Consider the following 14,319-nt stretch of genomic DNA (forward strand, 5'->3'; position numbering starts at 1 on the left):
AACAAATACGTTGATTTCTGAATTCAGATCGACACAGATGATGCTAAACTATTAAAAAATGAGTCTGTGAATGCTGACAACCACAAATTACCCTGTTATCCTATATCATGTATGGGTCAAATACTACTCCTGTCTTACTCCAAAATGTCAGCATTTTATGTCCTAAGAGTATAAGCCTTGTTTTCAGCTTCATAAGTATGCTTTTGTTTTAGCTAATCCAATGGGGTTCTACATGGTTTATTGGTTAAATGCCGATTAAGACTCATGTTAAACACACATTTGCTGTATGAAAGTGGTATATTACAGTCTTCCAGCATAGCTCCTGCCATTGCCTCTCTGACCTCGTCCTGCTTGTGTTCTTCAGATCTACCCAGACCCAGAGCTGGAGCAGCAGATCCTGGCGCTGCCCATCCGCTGCATCCACAGTGAGGAGGGCTGCCGCTGGACTGGTCAGATGAAGCAGCTGCAGGTGAGAAGTTTCGATATCCTCTCATCTGTTCTCCCTCCATCTCTGCTAAAAACATATAAAGCACTCTGACTTGTGTATTTCCTAACGTGTGTGTGTGTGTGTGTGTGTGTGTGTGTGTGTGTGTGTGTGTGTGTGTGTGTGTGTGTGTGTGTGTGTGTGTGTGTGTGTGTGTATGTGTGTGTGTGTGTGTGTGTGTGTGTGTGTGTGTTGTTGTGTCTCCCTCAGGGCCACTTTTCCACCTGCGCCTTCAATGTGATACCCTGCCCCAACCGCTGCTCCGTCAAGCTGACGCGTCGCGACTTGCCCGACCACCTGCAGCACGACTGCCCCAAGCGCAAGGTGAAGTGCGAGTTTTGTGGCAGCGAGTTCACCGGTGAAGCCTACGAGGTAAACACTGACTCCAAACCTGTTTTTGGTTTAATTTTTTCCCTGTTACAACTCAGCGGGAGCTTGACGTAAACAAACCAGAGTGACGCCACATAATTTCCATGCCTATATGAAAGGTGTCTTTGTGGAAAGCAGCAGGAGAGAGTAATGCAGGTGTGTTAGTCTGTTATGAAATAACATGTGTGTTGGCAGAAGGAAAGAAGCTTTGACTGGGTCTTTCATGCTAAATGTGTTTTGCTGAGCAGCCTGAAGTACCTCAGAGTCTCCTCACTAACACCTCTGTCATTTCCACTCCTCCTCTGTTTGCTCTGCCCCCCCCTCCCATCCCTCTGCACGCAGTTACAGGGGCATTCATCCACCTTTTGACTCTCACATTGGAGTTGCTTAGTCATGTTTACAACTGTTTATCATTCAAAACTTTTCAATACCACCGCCAAATGATTATCTTTATTGATGATTAATCTGCAGATTATTTTTCCAATTAATCAATGGTTTGTTTAGTCTATACAATCATAAAATAGTGAAAGTTTGTGATAAAACAAGAGAAAATAGCAAATCCTCACATTGGAGACACTGTGGTTGGTGTTGTTGCAAGAAAAACATGATTGGAATAATCATTAATATATTAATTTCCTGTACTGGTCAATTAATTGACTATTTGTTTTAGCTTGGTACTTGAGTTAAAATACTAAGTAAAATAATAAAGTATACTCTTGTAAGTACTTTGCTCAGCATAACACATTTTAATACGTCTTTGTTAGTGAAAATTAATTAAGAAAACTTCCTAAAGTGCCATTCCTTAAAAACTGCAGCATAGTATAACGCTAACTTCCAAAATCAATATCGCAATAATTGTTTTAACGACAATGAATATACTGATTAGCATTTCCTTTGTCACAGATTGTCTGGATTGATGAATATATTTTCTGAACGTCTGAAAAAGTGAAGTGAATATACTTTGTTTATTAAAATGCAGTTTTGAGCTATGAAAACTGCAGTTTATAAGCTGCATTTGAGTAAACCGTAACACCCACTGTATCTACAGTATTACATGGGTTGACTTTCTAAACCAGCTCTAAATTGTAATCGCGTGTTTCCTCTCTATTCCAGAACCACCAGGGTGTGTGTCCCCAGGAGAGTGTTTACTGTGAGAACAAGTGTGGGGCGAGGATGATGCGGCGTCTGCTGTCCCAACATGGCCTGGCCGAGTGTCCCAAACGCACACAGCCCTGCAAGTACTGCGGAAAGGAGTTTGTGTTTGACACAATCCAGGTCAGTTTAAAATCCCTGCTCTAATTCTGTTTTATTAGTGAAATTATTTTGTTTGGCATGACGGAGTCTGTCAGTATCATTGTACCTGTCATCCGTCCTGCATGTGGCTGGAGAGGGTTTCCAGCCCCGGTGGAGCAGGATGTGGCTGTAGGATGCTGCCGTTCATGGTGTCTCTGTCCTGTGGCAGCTGGATGTTAGTGTAACCTGCTGTTTTGAAGCACCTGCCTCTGTGCACATCTGGCCAGAGGCTGAGCAGACAGTGAACCTTCTCTCTTCCCACACATTTTGGTGACGAGAAGTAATAACCCAATCTTGGACACAAAGTGTTTTACAATGCATTCATGATGTGTGTTTTATCTCTATTCATTTAATTTCAACATCATTTCAGTTGAGTCAGAGTAGATATATACAAACACTCAATGTTTACCATTTCATTAGTTTTATTTAAGCAGGTTCCAGTCTTGTCAACTTTGTCACCATCTAGTCCATTACTTGTGGGCTGCAAATAGTCGTTATTTTTATTTCGGGCTTCACGGATTAGTTGATCGTCAGAAAAACAATATGCAACTATTTTGATAATCTTTCAAGCTAAAATGCTACAAATATGAAATAAAGTAAATTAAATACTTTTGGGTTTTGGACTGTTAGTCAGACAAAACAAGACCTTTTGAAAACGTGACCCTTGGATTTGAGTTTTTTACTTTTTGCTTACATTTTATAGACTTAATGATTATTTGATTAAAATAAGATGAAAATGTAATGAAAATAATGGCTAGTAATCTTGTGATTATTTTCTCTGTTAGTCGACTAATCGGTCTGTTTGGTCTTCGTCTACTGCAGTGTTGTAGTACTCGAGACCGGTCTTTATAATAAAGATTATTATAAGGGATTTTATTTCAAGACCGGGCAAGACCACAACTGCAGAGATATCACTCAATTGCCTGTGCATTGTCTGATTTATGTCTATGTGTTAAAACTTGCAAATGCAACCAATAAATCATTCATGCTGAATGATTTATTTTCAAGAGACTTCTGCACAAGATTTAAAGTGGTGTTTCTGCATGATTTGATTTGTGGAGAACCTCAGTTTTACATATCCGTCGTTTAAATCAACAAATTTATTAGTTGACAAAATCATATGAGTGTTAGTCAACTAATAATTTCTAGTGCTGTCAGTTAAACGCGTTATTAACGGTGTTAACGCAAACCCATTTTAACGGGGTAAATTTTTTTCACATGCTGTTGCAACAACTAGTAACGTTAGAAAAACTACAACACCACACCGGATCTAGCTAGACCGGAAACAAAACAACAGGCACGCCACACACACTTGTTTGGGCTGCGAGCCGGCGAAAGAGTAGCAGGCTAACGTTACGTTTTGAGTGGATGGCGAGCGTGAGACACTGAAATGGATGCCTATAAGATTCTGAATGGAAAGTTGCCAAATGGTTCCATTGACAAGACCAAAGTGATCTGTGTGTTTTGTCGTTGTGAACTGAGCTATCATCGCAGCACGTCCAGTCTGAAATACCACTTGATGGCCAAGTACACAGCTGATGGCCAAGCACACAGCTGATGGCCAAGCACACAGCTGATGGCCAAGCACACAGCTGATAGCCAAGCACACAGCTGACAGCCAAGCACACAGCTGATAGCCAAGCACACAGCTAACAGCCAAGCACACAGCTGACGGCCAAGCACACAGCTGATAGCCAAGCACACAGCTGATAGCCAAGCACACAGCTGACAGCCAAGCACACAGCTGACAGCCAAGCACACAGCTGACAGCCAAGCACACAGCTGACAGCCAAGCACACAGCTAACAGCCAAGCACACAGCTGATGGCCAAGCACACAGCTAACAGCCAAGCACACAGCTGATGGCCAAGCACACAGCTGATGGCCAAGCACACAGCTGATAGCCAAGCACACAGCTGATGGCCAAGCACACAGCTGATAGCCAAGCACACAGCTGATAGCCAAGCACACAGCTGACAGCCAAGCACACAGCTGATGGCCAAGCACACAGCTGACGGCCAAGCACACAGCTGATGCCAATTCTCCGCCCCCTCGTCAAAGCCAGGCGACAAAAGCACAAAGCAAGCCGATCCACTTTTCCATGATAAGAGCATTAAAATGAGAAAAAATAATGGGACAAAAAGAAATCTAGGGACATTTAGAATAGATAAAAATGTGCGATTAATTGTGAGTTAACTGACATTAATGCGATTAATCGCGATTAATATTTTAATCGTTTGACAGCACTAATAATTTCTTTAATAGAGGACAGCCCTACAATCTAAAACCCAAAGATATTCAGTTTACTGTAATTTAAGAACAAGTAAAGTAGCACGAAAAGCAATAACCACGGGGAAAAAGACAATTAATCAATTATTAAATTTTTTTTAGCATTTACGCCTTTAATTGATTGATTGAGCTGAGACATGAAAGGTGAGAGAGAGAGGGGGGAAGACATGCAGGAAACCGTCACAGGTTGGTCTTGGTCTTGGTCCCTGGACCTTCTGCGTTGAGGAATAAACCTCTACATATGTGTAACCCGGCCACATCAATTATCAAATTACCTGCTGGTGTCCATCAATTAATTGTTTCAGTGTTTTATAACATTAATTGCCAGATTTTCATGTGTTATTGGAAGCATGGTCCCAATAATTTCTTTGGCTTCAGGCTGCATGATCAGTTGTTTTCTATCTTTTCTGGTCTATTTTTGCAGCCTCATTTTTTTAAACCACATGTTTTTTTTTTTTTACTTTCAAGAACATTTTTCCCTGTGCAACCATTAAACTGCGACCCCACTGTGCAGAATGTGTTCTTATCACTCATGCTGTCGGTCAGGAATGTTCACATTAACACTGTACCTAACTCCTCTGCAGAACCACCAGTACCACTGCCCTCGGTTTCCTGTCCAGTGCCCAAACCAGTGCGGCACACCCAACATAGCCCGAGAGGACCTGGCTAACCATGTAAAGGACAGTTGCGGCAGCGCGCTCATTCTCTGCCCTTTCAAAGATGCTGGCTGCAAACACAGGGTAAGACTGACCGCCATCATTTAACTTATTTTCCACTAATCATGTCCACCTGGACCATTAACGTTAAGTTTTTTAGACCCAGTTTAGACTAGTTATTTTCTTTTTTGAAGGTGGGGTTCAAATGCAAATCATGCTTTATTGTTTGATTAATTCATGGTGAAAATATGATGTTGTCATTTTATTTTGTGGGCAGCTAAACTAAATATACATACAAGAAGTATAAATGGCTGTAGAAAAACAGTTTAACACAAAATTAGGTAATCTAGATGCTCCAAGTATGTTGTGAAATGAACAGATACATATAGTAGCTTTGTGTTACTTTATATAGCTGTGTATGTGTAACATCTGTATGTTTTTACGCAGCTCCTCACTTACTAACTGTGCAGCAGCTTTTAAATGATTCATCCCTTTGCTTTCTCTCTGGCAGTGCCCCAAACTGGCTATCGGTCGTCACCTGGAAGACACCACTAAGTCTCACCTGACTATGATGTGTAACCTGGTGGGGCGTCAGCGGCAGGAGATCCTGGAGCTGCGGAGGGAGATGGAGGAGCTGTCCGTCAGTCACGACGGTGTTCTCATCTGGAAGCTCAGCGACTACTCCCGCAAACTGCAGGAGGCCAAGCTCCGAAGCAACCATGAGTTCTTCAGCCCGCCCTTCTACACTCACCGCTACGGCTACAAGCTGCAGGTGTCGGCCTTCCTGAACGGTAACGGCAGTGGCGAGGGCTCCCACCTCTCCGTCTACATCCGCGTGTTGCCCGGAGAGTACGACAGCCTGCTGGAGTGGCCCTTCTCCTACAAAGTGACTTTCTCCATCATGGACCAGAGCGACCCGTCACTTTCCAAACCGCAGCACATCACGGAGACCTTCAACCCCGACCCCAATTGGAAGAACTTCCAAAAGCCCTGCAGCAGCCGCAACTCGCTGGACGAGAGCACCCTGGGCTTCGGCTACCCCAAGTTCATCTCTCATGAGGAGATTAAGAAGAGGAACTACATCCGAGACAACTGCATCTTCATCAAGGCTTCTATAGAGATTCCACAGAAGATTATGGCTTAAAATACAACCTTTGTTTGCTTTTCATAAAGGAGAAAGATAGGTTTAAGACTGGAAGTGACACTTAAACCTTGAAAACTTCTACACACTTACCCTTTAGAAACTTTCTGCCCTTGCAGCCTCTCCACCACAGAGCTTGAAGCGAGTCTGTTTGGCTGTGTGAGCTGACTCGGAGGACCTTGATATATCACAGAGCAGAAAGTGTTTGGTCTGCAGAGCCATCACTCTCTGGTGTTTCCTTTATCTTTTTTTTTTTATCTGTTTGCTGTCCTTTTATCACAGTCTACAACAAAAAAGCCTTGGAAATCAAACAGTGCCTAGAGAGTTTATCTTAAGTTATATTTTTGTTGTTATTTCCACAGTACAGATGTTAAAGATTATGGAAAAGATATTTGAAAAAAGGGGTGAAGGGCTTCGCTAAGCCTCTGCACTTAGAGTAGAGAGAAAGTTAGAAGCTGACCAGAGATGTCCCGTTGGGGTGATCTAAAGAAGAGGGAGCTCAGCAGACTCATGCTGGAGCCCAACTGCCTTTTGTTTCCATGCTCATACAGTGTGCTCATACAGTATACTGATCCGTTAACCAACACAGAGCCCTTGGTCAGAGACTTGTGAGGTTTGTGTACACACAAACACCAAATCGATGTTTTCAAGTAAGAAACTTGCATCTCCAATCTTGGTAATTTCCTGTTTTAAAGGAAAAGTGTTACATTTTGGTTGAGTTGAATGAGAAAATCAATACCACTCTCATATCTGCACATTCAATATAAGGCTACAGCCAGCTGTCGGTTAGCTTAGCTTAGCATAAAGACTACAAACTACCTGGAGTCTCAGTGGTTGCCTAGCAACTGCTTCCAAGAAATAGGCTTCAGTAAAATGGCAAATTGTAATTTTTAACCGCCTTTTTCTTTGTACGGATTAAAACTGTGTGAGATATAATGTGTTAATTAGTGGGCCCTAAGGCTGATTTATAGCTGTACGCAGGGTGTAGTGCTATTTGTTTAAGTACCGGAGAGCACCTATGGCAAATTGTGGCTCATTTTGAAGGTTATTTAACTGCTGTTCCTACGATGGCAAGTTTACAAAAATATAACCATAAAATGAAAGGATGTTTTGCTGCCTTGTCATCTTTATTAGTTAACAGTTAGCTAGCTATACACTGAGAAAAAATTATTTCATTCACTGTGCCGCTCAAAGGCTTCCCCCGGTAGCTACTGGCAACTTTTAAGGTGGAATGGTTTTATGTGTGTAGAACCGATTGAGGCAGAAGGCGGGTGAATTTAATAATTTCCTGTGCTTATCCAGCCACTTAATATATTGTTTTATATTGTTTAATCCTCTGTCCTTTATCTTTGGACAGGGCCAGTCTAGTGTGTCTTCCTGTTTCTTATTCTTGTATCTTTGTGCTAGGCTAAGCTAACTGGCTGCTACGGAAAGATATGACAGTGGTATCAATCTTCTTATCTAACACAGCAAAAAAATGTAGAACCGTATTTCCTAAAATGTCAAACTATACCTTTAACTAAAATTAAACATGCCTCTCCTACTGCTGAGAAAATCCTACATCTTTTGGACACTAAAAATGCAACTGTTAAGCTCAACCAAGGCTGTTTTTTGTTTTGTTTTTAAAGTTGACAAGTTTTTTACCCAATAACATCGCTCCGAATCTGTCTCTTGTAGTTAACAACTCCCATCACAGGAACTGTCTGTGACTTGTGTTTGTCAGTAGTACGACCCAGTCGTAAATAGCTTCAGGAGCATGCCAGTGTACCAAACACACACTTCATAATGACCCTACGAGGCTTCGTGTCTATAGAGTGTTGCAGGGATGACAAATTTCTGTAGGCCGACCGAAAAGTTAGCATCGCCCTGGTTCCCTCAACATTTGTTTTTAAATGAAAACAAATTAACGTTTATGATACTTACACATTTTGTTCAGCAAGATAATATTCACAAATGAACACCATTGTTATGATTTTTTAGCCCAAATGCAATTGCCAAAAATACAAAGTATCATGCACCAAAGCTTAACAGCTTCCAACTGATTTCTCGTGTTCGGTGTGATTAAGTTTGTAGTCTCAGTCAGCCACTTGTTAGCAACTGCCTTTTTTAAAGAACCCATTGACTTCCAGATGAGGGAACTGGAAGTGCAAAAATGCAAATTAATTTTGGGTTTTAGGACTCATTCCTGCAGCACTTTGTTGTGAAGTCCACTGATAGGGGAAAAAAAGCACCTTTCGTCGGTCTTCAGATGAGCAGAGCAGACAAAGAGGCCAGTTGTCGGAGTACGCGTGCATTTAATAGTGAAGGAAAAGCCATGTGGCCTTTTTATACAGTATGTCTTCGCATGAGGGTTTTAGGGGTGAGCAGGGCAACATAAACACATGCATGCTTCATGTGCTACCACCTGGACCATTTCTGTACTGTAACCTGTATTCTTGAAATCCTCTCCCGTTGATGGCTATTTAGTCTTTTTTTGGACCGTTTGAAAGTTGACAAATTGTCAAAAAGTATGTTTTTTTTGTAGTTTTTTTATATACAGAAAATGTGAATGCTGTTGGTAATATAACCTATAAAGACAATGAACACCTGGCTGTGAAGTGAATTGTTTTACATAGCCTGGGCATGGCTGGTGAACTCTTTGAAAAGATGGTTAATGACATGGTCTCTGCAAATATGTGGGTGTCTTGGGGCTGACTACACCTTTTGTTGTTACCATGGCCACTAGTGTCTATCTTCAGCTCGACACACAATGTTGCGACGAGGAGTGGTTGGAGGGATGTGCGATACACCTGCCTCCATCACAGCACCATCAGAGGGGGGGAGGACTCTGATGATACAGTACACTCATGAGTCATGGCGTATGTGAATACTAATGTAAAAATGCAGAAGCACATTCTTTCTTTTTATTATTCTACATGACAAATTCCTTATTTCTTGTCATAATACCAGCTGATATTTTACAGTGATTTAAAGAAGTGAGAAGATAAAACTTTTTTGTAAGATTCTGTATTTTTTAAAATACTTAGCTGTTTTATACAAACACTTTTCGTTGGAGAGTCGGGGTTGACTTTGGGAATTTTCAGACCCTTTTGTCTCTTTGGACATTTGGATAATTTCTTTGTACTTGTGGTTTGAGCCTCACATATTCTGTCTGTATTATTTCCTCTTAAAAGTATTTATTTTAAGGAGCCATCATGTGAGTTTGAACAGATGGCAAAAATGTTTTAATATGTTGATTGAAGAGTGCTTGTCAATTTCTTAATTGAAATAAAATACCATATATTATAGTTGTTTTTCCTATTTGTGTTTCATACAGTGCAGAATTTGAAAGAAGGCAAATTCATGAAGTCAAACCACACCGGCACCATATTTGTAAATCTGACTTCAGGAAAGAATCAGAAGAAAACGCAAAACAATTGATCTTACACACTGGCTAAACCTTATGGGGTGCAATAACTTACTTTTAATTATTAGCTCAAGAACAATACGGGACAGTAACATAATACTTCACTGATGTGTGTATTTAATTGGCACTCCGGAGATTGTGAGCATGTTAAAAACTGGTCAAAATCAAGCACAATCAGCACAGGCTTAGACATCTTGACTTTAAGTTTCTAGTACAGTATGAGTCAAGCTCCAAAAATCATGGATCCTACACTTCGCATGATGATGTTTGGTAGTATTTTGTTAGACCCTGGCTGCTTGATGAATAAACATATTTTAAATTCCACACAACCAAAATTTGTAACACAAGCTTTCTATTCAAAATGTGTTGTTCCCAAGCCAAACTAAATACCACTCAGTAAACAAATTAATTTTCAAATCCAAAAGGGACTTGATGATTCAAGTCATACCTGATCTGAATATAAAAAGCATATTTAGACCTGACCCAAAATGCGTCACACAAACCCAAGACTCAAAGCAATACAACGGGACGGTTCCTAACCCGATTAGACTGGACATAAGGTTAGTGGACCTGTACCTTTTCCCTACAGACCCTTTGAAGACGCAACGTAAAATTGCTGGACTTCACCTTTAATGAAAAAAATAAACCTTGTTAAGGAAAAATGGGGTTGTTTGTTGAAATATTTTATGATTCATTTACCAACTTTATTTACTTGCTCAGCATAATTGGTTTTGGACTAGACTGGCTTTATATTGTTTTCCTGAATTAGCTATAGGCTACTGACCACCAAGAGTAGTAGATGCATTTAAAACATGAGCTTGGACATAAAACACCATTAAATTATTGATGAAATCTATTATTAATATTAATTCGTAAATACTAAAAAAACAAAAAACATTTACATTCATCCCAATGAAGCAGAGTAGCTACGTTGTTGTTTGCACCTGGCCAGCCTTCCTCACTCACTAATATTCAAAACTAGTTGCATGCATAGGATTGTATTAGCATCAGTACTTCACAGTCCACCTTAATAATCCACTCAGCTTTTTTTGTCACGTGCAAAGTTTGTCCAAAAAGAGGCACTCCTTCTATTCTGGAAATTCTATCTGATGATTCCACATTAGCCAATTGTTTTTATTTCAATTTCATCACATACTCAGTGATCTAGGTCAGAGGTTAAAGCAGTTTCTGTCCTGCTTCTTTTGTAGTCTTTGCTCCAATGCTGCTTGAGATGAAGAGAAGCAAAGGAGCAGAGGAAAGGGGGCAGAGGAAGTGAGGCAGACACCAGCCCTGCTTTGATGCGATGCCAGGAGTTTGCATTAGCTTGCAGTTTGGATGATGTTCGGTGTAGCAGGATTTAGGGAAGAGGAAAATGAGCTTTTAACGTCAAAGTCATTGAGAGGTCCCTCAGGAGGACAGTCCTGTTTTCCACTTACTGTACAATAGCTGGCCAAAGTCTTTCTAAAACATATAATCTCCACTACGTTTTTCAGCTTTAAAATGAAAACAACATCTGTTTTAGGAATACAGCATGACTTTTCTTTGCCTCTGTAGGTTACAATGTCTTCCTTTTTGAGGATATTGCCAATATCCTTGAAAAAAACTGAACTTGTTTTTCATTCAGGATGACTGTTTTTAAGTTTCCCCTCAGTGAGAGCCATCATTCAGTTCAGGGAGGGGTCCTCTAACCAGGACAGTCCACTCTGTCTCTCCTCAGACCAATACAGAGAGTGACTAAAGACTCAAAAGCCAGCCTCAAACTTTCCTGGCGTGGGGTGTACAACCAACAGCCCTGTGCTGCTTCAGGGCGATGCAGAATGAAAATAGTAACAGCTAATTACATGTTAGCGAGCTCCATGTTTCCCATGCAATGCGGAGTCACGTGCAGCTCGATGTACAGTGCTCCCCTTTGGCTTTGCTCTCTTTCAAATGACCCACCACTCGCTTGGTAAATGATTTGCAGGTACAGTCATGTTCTTATACACAGTGTGCACACATCAGTGTCGTTCCTGCTTGGTGAGCTCAGCTGACCTTTGATCAATGTATGCTGAAAGTCAGATGCCACCTGGGTTAGAGGAGGAGGACAAGGAGGAGGAGGAAGAGGAGGTGGTGGTGAAGGCGGGGAAAGGCCCAACCCATGAGGCTTTCCTCGCCCATAAAAAACAACACATCAAAGAGTTGCTGTGGTTTACGGAATGGTGCCATGCTGTCATCCCTCATGCTGAAGTTTAACAGTTCTTCACCACAGTGCAGGAACTGAACCAGGGGTGTTGTGGTGTATGTGAGCGAGTTGGCGAATCGGTGTTCTACAAAAGTGAAAAAATCCTTCAGGAGTGGGAAACATCTGAGCTGCACAGCAGGAGTTCACTCACTAGTTGGATGAATCATCCGACAAGAAGCTCACTGGTTGAGCATGAAGGCTCAATCTTGACCTTGTCAACAATAGTTGACAAAAACTTACATCCACTGAGGCAGACTGTGACATGAAGTTCTGGGAAAAAAAGCTAGTACTGTGAGTGAACCTTGGGTTAAGACTATTTTGTCAAGCTCATTGGTGATTTATTACGGGTGAAGTCTCTGAAGAATTCTGTGGTCTTTGGGTGGAAAAGCCTTCATATTTATTGTAAATACTTTGTACATTTAGGGCACTAATGAAATTTTTACTCGATAGGACTAGTTACTGATATGTAAAGGGGGAGAAGCACAGGGAATTCTGGGCTAACATGTTTCCGTTGAGGAGCTATCTAGAAATAAATTAAACTTCAATTAGTACTTTTTAATTTAACCAGTACATAAGTACCAGTAATTTAATTAAATATTGAAACTGTTACCTTGTGTTGCCCAGTAATAACACTACTGTAATTATTAAGGTAGGGTACCCCATTCTGCCAGGTGTGAAATATCTATCAGAATGGCCTACCTCCTATATAAATGTGGTTTAAAGTGGGGTAGCTCATTTTGACATGTGGGAAATATCTATCTGAATGGCCTACCTCCTCTATAAATGTAGTTTAACGTAGTAGTAAATACTTTTAGTACAATTTATTTCCAACTTAAACACAAAGTTGTTACCTACTCATTCCCTAACATGCCAGTCTTTTTTCCTTGATATCCAGTAAGTATGTTATTAATACCAAATACAGTATATACTAGTTACACTGTGGACCTTCTTGCACGATCTCTCTGGGTTTATCCAAAATCTAATCTTCTATTACTCACAGGCAGCTCCACCCATCCCTCCAAGCTGTGAGTCATCATTATAAATCCACTTACCTGCAGAAGACGGCAAAGGTGTACAATTATTGTATGTCATAGTGAATATCGTGACATCAGCTTAGTATGTAACTAACACGTCTCATGCATAAATCGCTAAAAACATATCTGAAACACTCAGTTGGGACCTCACCACATACATTAATCTAATTGAATCAGAGGCCTGTTTAGAACTGCTGCAGTAGATATTATTTTCTATGTGAGCCTTTGTGTTTTTTGATTGACGAAAAGCCTTATAGATTACAGATATTACAGATACTGGAGGCTTGATTTTTTTAATTCTCCATAAACTTTAATTTTAATTGTAAGTGTTCCCTAGCACCTTTCTCTTGTATCACTGACTGGATGACAAAGCGTTGTACCACAACTCTTTATGATTTTAAGTTGTCTGACCACACTGAGCTCACTGACCTGGCTGGCTTCAGCTGGACTGCACAGAATTAGAAAATACAGCTGGATGATTCATTATTTGGGAAAAAGACTGACTCTCCTGCATATTGATTTATGCATTTTCTCTGATGTACATCCATCCAGCAAGCTTTTGAAAGCCAGTCGAGTTAGACCAGAGGCAGTGACCTGGGGCCAAAGGTCAGCCAGATCTACTGTGGCTACCTGCCAGCTTCATGATGCTGCTGGGCTTGGATCACTGGCCTGGATTACTGGAATAACACAGCAGCCCTGGGCGAAGGAACCTGGAGGCCTTCACAGGCTATATGCTCACCCGTACGCACCAATAAAATCCCTGTTTGATCATAATAAATATGCTACAACTACTGTGTTGATTCTACTAAACAGGACTTCTTATTGCAAGCAAATTAGACTATTTTCCCCCAAAATGTTGTAGTCGTCTATGTCACTGGTTAGTTAGGGAAGAAGGGGTTCTGATTAATATAACAAGTTACACACTATAGGAAAATGACATGTTTTGAAAATATAGATGATTTACGTACTTTTTTTTTAGGAATAATCCATGACATGACTATGCCAAAAAAAACCCTGCTGGTTTAGGGTTTGATTCGGTTCAATGTGCACCAGCTGCTAGCCACATGTACACCCAATAAATTAAGGATATACAGCTCAACAGTCCCGCCCACAGCTGACTCCGGAAGTAAAAATCCCATTGATTTTCTCCATAAGGATTTAGAATCAAGGGGGTAAGCGTCTCCTCACAACGCGTAGATCCTATGGCACCATTTTGATGCTAACAAGCATTCACCTCCCGTTAGCATTCCATTGACTGCCATTCATTTTGACGTAACTTTGACAGCGAATACCTTTACATCTGAAGCGTTTAAAGACTTTATTTGTCCATTGTTTATTTCAATGTATAAAAGGCTCCATTACCTTGTACCTCACGTTATGGCTCCGTAGTAGACGTGTTTGTCATAACCACGCGACTTACTGTCTCA

General features: G+C 40.9%; 1 protein-coding gene across 2 annotated transcripts in view; it reads left to right on the plus strand.

The window, feature by feature from the left end:
- Positions 1-9,518, plus strand: part of traf4a (tnf receptor-associated factor 4a) — a 46,337-nt gene extending 36,819 nt beyond the window's left edge. For both annotated transcript variants that reach the window (XM_031297614.2, XM_031297613.2), the window contains 5 exons: positions 365-469; positions 695-856; positions 1,967-2,128; positions 5,019-5,174; positions 5,602-9,518. In XM_031297614.2, coding sequence (XP_031153474.1) covers positions 365-469; positions 695-856; positions 1,967-2,128; positions 5,019-5,174; positions 5,602-6,234 — 1,218 coding nt within the window. In that variant the 3' untranslated portion in view covers positions 6,235-9,518. The remainder of the gene's footprint in view (positions 1-364; positions 470-694; positions 857-1,966; positions 2,129-5,018; positions 5,175-5,601) is intronic.
- Positions 9,519-14,319: the final 4,801 nt, after the last annotated feature.

This window comes from Sander lucioperca, chromosome 5 (assembly GCF_008315115.2).
Source record: "Sander lucioperca isolate FBNREF2018 chromosome 5, SLUC_FBN_1.2, whole genome shotgun sequence".
NCBI lineage: Eukaryota > Metazoa > Chordata > Actinopteri > Perciformes > Percidae > Sander > Sander lucioperca.